This window comes from Passer montanus, unplaced genomic scaffold (genome assembly GCF_014805655.1).
Source record: "Passer montanus isolate IOZ18808 unplaced genomic scaffold, ASM1480565v1 scaffold203, whole genome shotgun sequence".
Lineage (NCBI taxonomy): Eukaryota > Metazoa > Chordata > Aves > Passeriformes > Passeridae > Passer > Passer montanus.
In genome coordinates, this window is record NW_024366626.1 from 76,391 (window position 1) to 89,995 (window position 13,605).

Below are 13,605 nucleotides of genomic sequence, written 5' to 3' on the forward strand. Positions count from 1 at the left end.
CTTTGGAAATAGGTTTTGGGAAATGGGAAAGATTTTGTGGTCAGGCTTGAAGAGGAAATGACTCTTAGGGTCCATAGTTAATTTTGATTTAAAGGAACAGCTGCTCTCTTGTTCCATTGCATTGTGGGTTACTTTGAACTGCAATGCACCAATTTTAAATTATTCTTTCAGTCCTGCTCAGAGAGGAATAGCGCGCATCCCTGATGAAAGCTATTTTCTTTATCAACACCTCTGAGAAACCAGTGAGTTACAGTGCTGCTGTCACCACATCAAGAAGAAAGGTTCAACAAACAGTTGACCAAACACTCTTACATTACAGCATTCCATTTTATTATTTCCTCAAGCAACGCCTGCCACAACCAAGGGAGACTCAGGGTGGCAGGGGGAAGACGCGACAACGTGGAGAGGAGGAGTCTCCATCCTGGTTTTTGCAGCACACAGGGAAGGCTGTGCCTTCCTTTTGAGCTGGCTGTGGGAGGCTGACCTGCTCTGTGCTGCTCTGTCCCCCCTGTCTGGCAGATGACCACCGCAGGCTGTGCCTGGACACTGCCCCTGCCCGAGGCGGCTCCCGGCGCGGCGGAGCAGGAGGGAATGGAAATGGATTCGGACCAAGAGGAGCAGGGTTCATCCCCATCCCAGGAAGCAATGGATTTTCCCCAGCTGTGGGTGGAGCAGGGGCAGGAGCTGGTGGTCACAGCCCCACTGGAAGTGGCCCAATCATCACAGGGCTGAGTGAGTGCTTGCGTTCTGACTTGTTTCACTCTTTTTTTTTTCCTATGCTATTCCTTCTTTTTTTCCTTTATTTTTACTGCTCAGTCTGGATATGGTATCTTCTTAACACTTAAAAATGATTTTGCCATTCAAGCATGTTTTAAACACCTCAGCTGACACATCAGGAAGTTCAGGAGCCCTTCCTGATGTAGGAAGAGGGTTTTGCATGACTTCAGTTACAGAGTCCCTGAGCCTATGTTGTTCCTGTTGAGATGTTTTTGTCAGCACTCATAAAACTACAGATTTCTAGGTGTTTTCCAAAAACTACTGGGGTTTAAAAGAAATTGTCTTCTGTATTTTCTCCTCCAACTGTAAAACCTACTTACTCTGCAGAAACACTGCCTTGGCTGAAAGCCCAAGGTGAATAATTTTCTGGCAGAAGTCTCGTGGATATAAACATTGCTCATGACATGTGTAAACACACCCCTGGCATCACAACCATAGAGATCATAAAATGCAAGAAGTATTATTGAGACAGGTACACCAAAAATTTGCTTTGACTTTCACACAAATTGAGGTTTATCCATGAGTTCACTGACAGGCTCATCAGGCTATAGACAGAAATGGTAAATCATATTTAAGAATGTTTGTCTAATGCATTTTTTTTGTTTCCAAGAGCTGTTTGTTGTTGTTAGTTTACTGTCAGGTCAACAGATAGTGCTTTGAAAAACGTTTTTTTTTGATGTGTTTGTGCATCTCACAACATCCTTTCTGAAGCCAAGTATAATATTCATATTTACTCCCATTTAAATATCTGAATATTTGTCTCTCATTCTGGTTTTTTTTATGTTAGCAATACTCAATCAGACAATAGACAACTGCAAGCACCATCCCAACCTTTGCTTGAATGGACGTTGCATACCAACCCCCTCTAGTTACAGATGTGAATGCAACATGGGATATAAGCAGGATGCAAATGGGGATTGTATTGGTGAGTGCACACTTCAAAATCCATTATTCTAATATTCTTCAGCTTAAAATCTGGGCTTTTTTACAAAAAGAAATTTTAATGATACTGCTCTTCAGAGAGAGTGCAAAGACCATGGTATTAGTTACACAAGAATAATTTCAATTTTCTATGAGAGCTATCTGTTTTCTTACCAAGAAAAAAAAAATCTTGAATTGCAAATACTGGTATTGAGTATTCCTACTCCTGTACTTAAATGCTATTGAGCATTTTTGTCACATTCAGTAAAGTAAGTTCTGCTTCATTTTCTCTTTTGTTAGGCTCACAAAGCTCAACTTTTGTGATGTAGTTTTGTTATGATCAGGATGATGAAGGGTGGGATTTATGTTTTGCCTCCTCATAAGGCTCAATGGCAATTTGAAAGATGAAAAAATAATTTAAGAATTGCGTTACTTAACTTCTGGTTAAATTTGCATTTTGGATGAAAATACAGAATGTTAACATTATATAACAAGAAATGAATTTGGTATCTTATACTTTTATTCAATTCCTGTGGACTTCACTCTTGCAATGTCCACAACTCATCAGTTATTTCAGAGAAAATACAAGATTTGGAAGTTCTTGTGGGGGGTTGTGTCGAGAGGAACCCCCTATACAAGATACATTGATTAATGTATAGGATCCTAAATAAAAAGTTCTAGTTATATTTTGGATTGAGCCCTTGTGTACTGAGTCTTTATAAGGAGTTTGAGATCTGTGGATGAAAAATACCAAACAAGAGCTTTTTAGCAATAGGTTTTCCTCACAGTAAGTGTGGGTTGAGAATCAATTTCTGAGGTGTCTGTGGATTGCAGGTCCCCTCTGAGTTCAGCTGTGCTCTTGCATCAGAGAGCTTGGTTGTACCTGCACCATTCCTGGCCACTGCACACTCTCATTTTAACAAAACTCAGTTAACAGGGATTCCACCTCTTCCCCAGGCAGTTGCACTGCTCCCATAGCCAAATATCCAGGAAGTTTTCAGAACATCTAATCTAATTTAAACACTGCATTCGCAAAAGGATTGAGCTTTTGTTGTTTCTCATCCTCACTATACAAGGAAAGTGGTTCAGTTCCTTCTTAATTTCACTTTTTTGTATTTGAAGGTTTATACAGTTCTTCTTCCATGCCGTTCTTTATGATACAGCAAGCCTGAATGTTTTTTAGCTTTTTTGTATGGGTGAAAGTTTTCTGCACCTGTGATCTCTAACTGGGAAGTTCAGAGGGCTTAATCTCTTGCTGCATCCTTGGGTCTCAGGAGCCATAATCACATTGTGAGAGGGGAGTAGGAGTTTTGTGATGTTTGTCTTGCTTGGCAGTTCTTTATAAAAGGAGTATGGAGAGCCCTGGCTCATTTGATACAGCACTAGATTTTGCATCACTGAAATCAATAATATTTTTAACTCTGGTGGACCTTGACACTCAAGGACTGTCTGGGGTCTTGGATTATTTGATCTTTTGGAAATCTAGTTTACATCTTGTATTCACATTTTTTTTACTCGGGGGTCAAGCTGAAAATAACATCTGAAGCACAACAGGTTGTAACAAGTAGAGCTATATGAACTTAAGTTTTTTTAGTTTTTCAGGTGTCACTGGAGTATGGCAATAATCTGTGCTTTGAAAGCCCCATCAGCTTTACATATCTGGGTGCTGGGACAGAAAAATACAAATGTGTTATTGATCATGTGGCTGTCATTCTGTGCCTGTCTCTTCTGTGGGCTCACCCTGCAGGGCACTTGCTTGGCAGTTCCCCTTCTACTCCAGGCTTGTGATAACAGTGAAGTTGTATCTGATTTTCAGGTTGGGGTCCCAGTGCCTGAAAACTGTGAGGTTGGGTTGTTAGGTGCATTGGGGGAAAAAAAAAATGACCTGGTTAATTATCTAGCCTACAGGTATGTGCCCAGTAAAAAACTTGTCTTCACTTAAGGAGCTTAATTGTGACTGTGCAATGCTTACCTCAGCATGAAAGAATAGACTGAAAGCAAAGGCAATTTTGGATGCACTGGGATCAAAACAAAAATTTCAATTGGTTTAACAAAAGCTGAAGGTGCAGTGCCAGCTACAATGCTATCACACATGGAAAGCACAGGAAGAGACCCCCAAAATGGCTTCAAAAAAGTTTAAGTGTCATTTTGCCCATTTTTTCTTGCATGAAGTAAATCAGTCATTACTAATTTCAGCTCTGCAGTGCTTTGCCTTTTCAGTAGATGGCTTGAATTCAGATGTTTTATAGGAGAGTGAACTCTGTGAAGTATAAATAATTCTGTGAACTCTATAAATCACACAGCTTTGTTTCACTGTTATTTTCTAATTGTATTATAAAGAAGTAGCCAAAGTATCCTCAGTTCCCCCTGAATCTGAGATTTGTGAACAGTAGTTGCTGCAAACTATGCTGAAAGTTTCTTGGAAATATAGGCAGGATATATATTCTAATTTTTATATATATGGATTATATATATAAATTAGATTTCTATATATATAAAGTAGATTTCTATATTGTCATTTGAATATTTATCTTACTACTAACAGAACAGTCTTGGGGCATTGCTAATAGGATTAATGGCACATAAATGAACACTCTTTCTGTACTTCCTTGCTTGCTCCCAAAGCAATAAATTAAATCCAGAAATGGTTGTAATTTTTCTGTAGAGTTAAAGGAAAGTCCTGTTTCAAGATTAATCCTGCCAAACCAAACAACTATGGTGTGACTTGTTTTTCTCTTTCTCATAACTTGCATTATGCTGTTCTTCACAACAGACCATGGCCAAGGACCATGAGTGTCCTAAGTGGTCTGACTCTGAATGGTCAGTCCTTTTCTCCAAAATAGCTTAAATTTTATTACCTTTCCTTATTCATGTCTGTTTATAAAAACTCTGGATAAAATTGTAGACACTTAAAAAAGTGGGAGCAAACCTGTAGGTGTGGTGTGTTGGATTTTAGTTGTCAATATAAATAGGCCTGTTTAAAAATGTTACAATTTGTCTCCAGACTCATTGCATTAAGTCTTTTAAGGGGATTTTGGAAGTTTCCTACTGTGCCTGAGAGAATTCTGGCAATTGTTAGTGATGAAAAACTGAAAAGTAGAGATGTGTGTGAGGCAGGTGCTGAAAGACAAACATTTGACCTTGAAGGGGGTGTGCTGGGAGACAGAATAAATGGGTTAAATATCTCTGTCTTAAGTGTTTCCTGTTTATAATGCTAGAATATGCATGCTTTCAATGCAAACTCAAAGCCAAATCTCCTTTCTATTAACATACATTTGCCATTTCCCTCAGTTATCAAGAGCTTATAAAAATAAGACCATCTTAAGATGCATATTTCATCTGGATGTCATGTGCATGAAGGATGCACATGGCTTTGGAAGGATTTTCTAAGCTGAAGTCAGCTGTTTTGTAGAGAACCTCTGCATTCCTGCTGAAGAGTTTATAAACTTATAGACAGATCCTTTGGAACATGAGCATGGGCCTTTTTGAAGCAAGTTGAAGCCTGTAATAGAGAAGGTCCTAAATGTCATTGTCTGCAGGAAAACTAAAGAAAAAAGATGAGTGCTGTATCAAGCATTTAGAAGTTCCCTCTGTAGTCCCTTATAATAAAGCAAGGTATAAATACAGTAAATTCATTTCAATTAGGGCACTTGACAAAGAAAATATTGTCAAGATGTGATCCAGAGTTTGATGTTCTGTTGGTGGTTGAGGACTTAGTTCTGAAGGGGTGATGTTCAATCCTTGACCCCTTCCCATATCAGCCGAGCACTGAGGAAAAATCACCTCTGGTGGAAAATCACCCCACTCCTTACAAAGAGCATCCCAACATCCAGGCATGCCAGAGAAACATGAGGGCAGGGACTACTACACTGACATAGACTGGCATGTAAAAATTCAGTTACCTCTGTATTTAACACCCCAAATTCCTCTTTTCTTCATCTTGTCTCAATTCCTGTGGTTTTACTGCAGTGATGGTGGGATCAGCGGGTATGCAAATATGAATGATCTAATTAATTGTGTGTGGAGGTCTTTGATTCTTCCATTTGCTTTTCCTTTATTCATTTAACTGTTTACACAGGTCGTACCTGGGCACCAAGAGTGCTGTTGTAAACCAGGTCATTTTATCAGTGACTTGTGTAAACACAGATCTCTTTTTGTACAGTGATGCTCTTGGTTTAAACTTTGTGTTCATTAACACAGTAATTCCTGTTAAATATAGGGTCTTATTTATGATTAAATTAGAACAAAGTTAACCTTCTGCCATCTTCTATAGTGATTTTAGAAGTTATTTGTGGAACAGCAACTTCTAGAAAGTGTGCATAAATATTCTTATGATTTCAATTTCTTGTCACATCCCAGTATTTTCAAGATGTCATGAGCTGAGTTCTAGAACCAGATTTGATAAGGAGTGAGTGGAAATGATAATGAAAATTGCCCTGGGGATTTCCTGGTATTTCTGGAAGCACGTACTGCAAAATGCATGGGAGAATCATCATTGTTGGGAACTGATCAGCTTCAGAGTTTCTAACAGCAGCTTTCAGCCAGATGCCAGAAACTCCTGCAAATCACCACTGCCTTTGTGGTGTTAAAAGCCTGCCTAAATGAAGAAATAAGTAATTACAAGTACATTGGAAATAAAATGAAGGGCCTAGCTGGAGAAAAAAGTCAAAATTAGCAAAAGTTGCTACTAAAGAAATGGAGGATTTCATCAAGGGATCCATTTGTCACCTTTGAATTGAGGTCTAACAGAGAGTAGCTGCTTAGGTCTTACTTTAGGTGCTGCAGGGGGACTGATCCAGCAGTCCTGCCCTGCCAGTGGGATTCACCCACTCTGCTCCCTGGATTACAGTGGGCAAGGGTCCTGGAGGGTTTACAGAAATGTAATGGGGAGAAAAACTGATGTTATTTGAGATCTGGGCATAGCTGTCATGACCAAAGACACCTCTGACTCACTGGTAATTGCTGGATATCAAATTTGGGAAAGGGCTCTTGAAAAGAACTGTTGAAGTTTCCAGAGCCCTATGTCAAATAAGAGTTATTTCTGAGCAGTTAGCTGACATTTCAGTTGGTTAAAATGTGTTTGGTTGCACCCAAATACCCAAAACCTTTGGAAAGCAGAGTAAGGTACATTATAGAAAAGAGTTAGGTTAAATCTGGCATTATTCAGTGCAAAGACTGGGGTTGAGGGTGCAGTGGGGCAGAAATAATTGAAATGTGGTGCACAGACTTTGGTCTCATTAAGAATCCCTCCTGCTGGTGTGCAGACCCTCCTCATTTTTTAACAGAAAACCTGTAATATAATAGGGGTAATTTTTGGTTTGCTGTCATTTTAAAGTGCCTGTTTTGATTAGTATTGTCTTTTCTTGTGAAGGAACATAAATAGCCATTGAGTTAAGTGAAACTGGGTTGTATTAAATCAACCATTAAGGCAACCATCAGGTTTCAAAATCCTCAAGAAGATTCTTTTTCTGTTGGCCCTCAAGATGCTTATAAATGAAGCAGTGCCACTTCACTTGTTACAAATGCCTGCCTAGCTGAACCAAGAACAGCCCTGTATTCCTGGCAAAGCAGTGATTTTTGCACCAAGAACAGGCTTTAGTATTTAGCATTTGGCTGCTAGTTACCATCTTTTTCGCTCAGAAGCTTCCAGACTTGTGGGGGGGGAAAAAAAAAAAGTAGACTTTGTGAAGTCACTAATGCTTCTCTGTGCTGCCAGCAGATGTTGATGAGTGCACATCAAACCCCTGCTCCAATGGGGACTGTGTCAACACACCTGGTTCCTATTACTGCAAGTGCCACACAGGTTTCCAGAGAACTCCTACCAAGCAAGCCTGCATTGGTAAGAACACTGCTCCATTTCTGCTGGCATTGCAGATGTTGCATCTGCAGCATCCTGCATCAGACCCCTTACTTCAGACTCCATTTGAACTTGAACAATAGGAGTGCAGTTTCAGTAAATCCTAATGTTAAATCAGTTGGTGTTCTGGATCTGGGCTGCCACCTTATTTGTTTTGTTGTTGTCTTCTAATATTTATCTATTATTCTGGAATATCCATCTGGGGAATTCCCTTGACAAGAGTCCTAAATAAATAAAAAATTGAATGACTGGTGCTTTTTTGTGTATGCATGCAGATGAAAGTGTGAGTAGGTTTTTAAAAGCATTCATTAAAAAATTGCAAAGCATCACAAAATGTAGCATTTGCTGTACATGTCTCTAAAAATATTATTTTTCCCTGATGCAAAGAGTCTAAATTCTTATCTTACTTTTGAACTTTTCTAGGTAATACATAAGTGACATGCCAGTATTTCTCAAAGCAATAATTGTCTCCAAATGCATTTTTATCTTACCATAGTTCTGCATTTGTGTAGGGTTGAGTTTGTTTGGCTTGGTTTGTTTTCTCTTCCCCTTAGATGTCGATGAGTGTGTTCAGAATGGTGTTCTTTGCAAAAATGGGAGGTGTGTGAACACCGAGGGAAGCTTCCAGTGCATTTGCAATGCTGGGTTTGAACTGACTGCAAATGGAAAAAACTGTGTGGGTAAGGACCCTTCTGAAGAATGGGGCAGGCATTAGCTTGGTGCTTCTAGAAATGGTGAAGATAACCTTTTTTGATATATTGTGAACTTACAGGCCCCTTCATTCAAATTTTACAGAACCATCTGATCTCAAAGAAAATTTGAGGTAATTTTTGTTTTTGAAGCTGCACCTCTCCTCAAGAGTCCAAAGATTAATGCTTTTCCATAAAGCTTCACGGCAAATGATCCAAAAATCAGCATTACTGAAGAAAATACCTGTTTTTAAATTTGGCTGCAGGGTGTCAAGAAAAATTCATGCTACATAAACAACAAGCTTAATTCTGTCAGGCGATGGGAGCTTTTTATCCTCTCATGTATGAAAGAAAGACACACCCTGTCCTTTCATACACAGCCTGCTAAAATATGCAAAGCAACTGATCACAACATGAAAAAAAATTGCTGCTTTTTCTATGGAGTGAAAACTCTTTGAGATACTTAATCAGAGTTATGATCAGAAATTAATCTTTAAGAAATACGCCACACCAGTCCTAACTGATTATTTTCACTGTGTTGTCTTCTGGAGGGTGAGAAACTAAAAGCAATTTTCTTTGCAATGTTTTGTAGACCATGATGAGTGTGCCACCACAAACATGTGCTTGAATGGGATGTGCATAAATGAGGATGGGAGTTTCAAATGCATCTGTAAACCAGGATTTGTCCTGGCTCCAGATGGACGTTACTGTACTGGTATGTGAAATTTGGGGGGAATATTGATTGAAAATGGCTTTTCCTGTCTTTCATCCCTGCAAGAATGGCAATCTAGTATTGATTCAATGCCATATAACACCTTGCTGCTCACTAAAGCAGATTTCTTTAGCTGCCTGGAAACCGATCCTTAATTTACTGAAAAAAGTATTTAATAGTGTTAGGAAAGCCACAACGATCAATGAATTATCTTGTGGAAAATCTTGGAGCATTGTAAATGCATCAAAATATTCTGGCCCTTTGTGAAATGGTAAAGTGAGCAGCAATGTGGTAAATTTAAGAGGTTTGAAAGATTTTACATTGATGAGCCCCATCCTGCTACATACATTTTCCACATCATTATCCTGATAATTCAGAGTGCATAGCACTTGAGCCATTTTAGGGGTCACACAGCATTATAAACTTTTTAAAGTGCAATCACTGTAAACTTCTATTAAAATTTTTAAGCATACAGTCTGATTTAGCTTCAGTTTCAGCAAACTAATTGAAAATACCTGTTGCTGCCCATGGAGGTATATTTGGGTTTAAGTCACTTCTAGTAAATAATTTAAATTGTTAGTCTTCTGATTTGAATTTGAACCATTTCTACTAGTTGTGCTTTCCTTAATAACATGTAGTTGTGCTTACAAATTGATGACCACTTAAAAGTTCTTTGAAATCAAAATTGACGATCATAAGGATATTTTGTGTCTAGTGCTCTTGAGCCACACTTTAAAGCAAAATTAAAATATGGGATGGACTAAGGGGAAAATTTATCATTGATTTTGCTTGATGTGGAATATGAAGTACCTCTAATCCTAAAGTTCTTCTGCTTATTTTGGGGATTTTTTTTTGTTTGTGCAGCTGGAATTTTGATTATTCCAAGATTAAATTTTTACTAGAAATAAAACAAAGATATTGTTATCTGCTATCATAAGGTAAATTGACAATGTTCTGAAACTATTAGCTGTAATCTTGCTTAAAAACAGACTGATTGCTGAAGTGTCTTGCCTCCTCTTAGATATTGATGAATGCCAGACATCAGGAATTTGCATGAATGGTCATTGCATAAATACTGAAGGCTCATTTCGGTGTGATTGCCCACCTGGCTTGGTTGTTGGAGTTGATGGTCGTGTGTGTGTAGGTAAGCCAGATTTACTCTTTTTTCTTCATAGAAAAACAAGTTAATTAATTATGAAATGTATCAAATTATTTCCGTCTGAATAGTGTTGACATCTTCTTTGTGGCAATCCCATAATCCTGTTGTTAAAAGACAAGAAACTTAATTTCCTGTGTGGAATTGGAGAGGCAGTACCTCTTGTTTACCTGTTATTCATATATAAATAAGCTTAAAGTACCTACTCTTCCTGGCATCTCCTTTAGGTTTTAAGACATACCCTTTCTAGTCTGATGAAAATTATTTTGCCATGTAATCAGCCTCCTGTCCTCTCAAATGGTACAGGTTGGAATTTAAGAGATTCTTCACTGAGCTCTGCTAGGAGTTCTAGCATATCCTCAGGGAGCTCTTGGGCCAAAAAATGGATAATTTTCAAGCTGATGAATTTAAAAAGTGTGGAGGGCAAGAGGTATTCAATCCCTTGTACTCTGCTGTTTGCTGATCAGGAGGGAGGAGAGGAATAAGTGTTTGACAAGGATTTCTGAGAGTTATGATACTGTGTGTACTTTGCAAAGTTCCTTAATTTAATGCACAGGATTTTCCCTGTGTGTCTCAGAACATCAATTCTATATCCCTGAAATTTCTCCTGCATGTGTCTGTCCTCAGGCACATGAGTGACCAGAGACTCTACAAGAATCATATTTATTAATCAGTAATTAATCATTAATGACTTTTCTTGCTGATGGACTCATGGATGTTGTATCTGCCTTTGCTTTATCAGCATATTTCCAGATAAAGTTAAAACAGCATCACAATGGGGTGATGAACTTGGGGGTTCTCACAGCAAAGGGATGAAACATACCAAATCCTCAGGTTGCTGTTACCAGCTCATTTCAAATAACATTTCAGATGGTGCTACATTTCAAAATTCTTCAAAACAAGATCTAGGACAGGTGTTTCTATCAAGTGCCAGCACAAGCTAGCCCCTTGTGTTACCACTTCAGCTTTAAAAATGTGTGATAAAAACTGAGACTGTCTTAAAAACACAGGCTCAAAAAAAGCTAAAACACATTCTCAGTCTCTCAGTTGGAACACAAATTGTGTTGTTTTAAGTAAATTAAATGTTCTAGTAAGCAAAACTGCACTGAAGGTTGAACCAACAAAAGCAAGTTGTGTTCCCTCCTGTGTGGTAGCTGAGTTGTTTTCTTCTGGTTTATTAAACATTTGGAGAAAAGCAGTGAGAAGTTAAACAATGAGAAAGGGCCTGGTGTACTGTTTTAGATATTGGAATTTCGCTGCTCAGTGGCACACCAACAAAACCAGACTTGAGTACAGGCTGTTCAGTACCTTTTTTGTGTTCCAAGTTGGCCTCATCTTTACCCCTGTCAGTGATACAGCTGCAAAGAATCAATACATTACTCAGTTTTCTGTGCTTTCACTTACCTAATGTTGCCACAGTACTAGCAGCAAAAGGCTTGACAGGTTGGCCACCATCTGTGAACACCATTTATTTAGAAGTTACGTGCTACACAGCTGTAAGGTTTACCATAAATGCTTACATGTTCAACAGGAAGTTCCCTTTTTAGGACAAAAAAAAAATAATAAAGCAGAATAATGATCTATTTGGAAAATTCATTTAAAAATATGATGTAATTATTCCAGCAATAAAATAACATAGCAAATTTCAAATACTGCATAACAAAATATCCTCACACATGACTTGAGAATATACTTTCCAAGCCAGGCCACTGTTCAGAATTGTGTGTGTGTGTGTTTATATATAATCCACATGCTGTGTTAACTACAGGAATTCTGTGTCTGGCTATTCTATTCCATATATTGCATGACCTACATAATACTTTTCAGACATTCTGGCTGCTAGAAGATCACTGGTTGTTTGAAAATTAATAACTTAAATTGGAAATCTTGTAAGAGCATTCCCACAAGTCTGCTAGGTAACCAGCAAGGAATATAAAATCTTAAGAGCCCACAGTCCAGCTGCCCCCTCTTTCTCTGAGCTCTATTTTACTTCTGAATAATGACCTTGATCCTGGTGGGAGTACACATAGAAAGGAAATGCTGGTTTACTTAGTATTTATAAGTATGGCTGAGTCAATCACAAAATGTTATACAAGCTTGAAAAAGGTACAGCAAAGGGGAACAAATGCTTGGAAAAGGAACAGTTACAGTGTCATGGAACAGCTAGATAAATACTTGGAGCCAAACTTCCAACATTTGAATATTTGCAGGCTTTTTAGGTTTGGCTGTACTTCCAGCTGCAGTTCCATGCTTGGACACCTCAGCTGGCTCTGTGCGTGAGCATGTATCACCTCAGAACTTGTGCTGAGCTGTGGCTCCAGCTTCACACAGTGTTGTTTGTTCTCTGCTGAGGCACTTCTAATTACCTTTGCCCAGAGCCAGGGTCATCCAGGACACAGTAATTAGGCTTTATTTTACCCTGGTAATTTTGTAGAGCCAAGTGGGTAAGTGTTTGTCATAAGCCTGATTTGTCCTTCTTGGGCTCCTGGATGGGTGCAGTGACTTTCCCCAAGTGTGGGTCAAGCACTGGTCCACCTGATACGGATTATAAATGTGGAGATGATAATTTTTTGTAGGTGTTGAAGAGCTACACTGCCAAATTAAAAAAAAATTAAGTGTAGAAGTGCCATGCCTTGGAACAGAGTGGAGAGTCCCATAAACAGGTACATAGGTACAGCAGCAGCAATGCTAAGCTCTGGTCCAGAGCAAAAAATGAATTCTTGGAGCTCTGGAATGAGTAAGCAAAGGCCAGTCAAACTAAACATGGGGAGCAGCACAGGTTCATCAGTAAGTGCAGACTCAGAACTGTTGTGGAATGGAGAACCTGAGCTTTGTGAGGGTGCCTGCAGCAATTGAATCTTCCACAAGGAAGTGCCTGTCCTTCTCATTCTTGCTCGTAGCACAGCCCAAAGGGGACATTCTCCCTGTCACACAGTTGCTGTGGGAGAGCCAGCTTGGTTCTTCATCCTTCACAGGCTTGGTGAATCACTGACTGTGTAGATCACACTTTTTTCTGTAACTAGGCATGCAATTGTCCCCAAGTTTTGTGTCACTTCTTTAAAAGTGCTGATGAATGCTGAAGCTCCTGTTCTCTTGTGCAGAGCAGTTGCTCAGTACATCTGTAGTTTCCTTCAGCTACTTCCCACAATCCACATCTTTGAAGATCTTCCTCCAGAGTATTCCTTTCACACTTCCCAGTCTCCTGTCACTCTGCAGTGTCCCTTGATGCCATTTCCTTCCCTTGACTTGCTTCTCCATTCCCTCACAGGGGCAGCCTCCCATTCTGTGACAGGGCAGTGATTGAAGTCCCTTTGTCATGGCAGAACTTGTCAGGGTGGCAACTGGACTTGTCTGAGATGGAGGGAAAGGATGTGATGCCTCTAATCATTTTGCACAGTAAATGAGCAGACATTTCTTGTGCAAAGGTCCTCGACTATTTTCAAGCATCGTAATCTTTTCCTGATGCTAAGTTCAAGAGAGTTGTACTGGCTTC

General features: G+C 39.1%; 1 protein-coding gene across 1 annotated transcript in view; it reads left to right on the plus strand.

The window, feature by feature from the left end:
* LOC120501793 (fibrillin-2-like) overlaps positions 1–13,605 on the plus strand; it is a 120,936-nt gene that overhangs the window by 36,847 nt on the left and 70,484 nt on the right. Inside the window, exons 10-15 of the mRNA XM_039708482.1 lie at positions 520–732; positions 1,565–1,702; positions 7,418–7,537; positions 8,110–8,235; positions 8,837–8,959; positions 9,978–10,100. Coding sequence (XP_039564416.1) covers positions 520–732; positions 1,565–1,702; positions 7,418–7,537; positions 8,110–8,235; positions 8,837–8,959; positions 9,978–10,100 — 843 coding nt within the window. The remainder of the gene's footprint in view (positions 1–519; positions 733–1,564; positions 1,703–7,417; positions 7,538–8,109; positions 8,236–8,836; positions 8,960–9,977; positions 10,101–13,605) is intronic.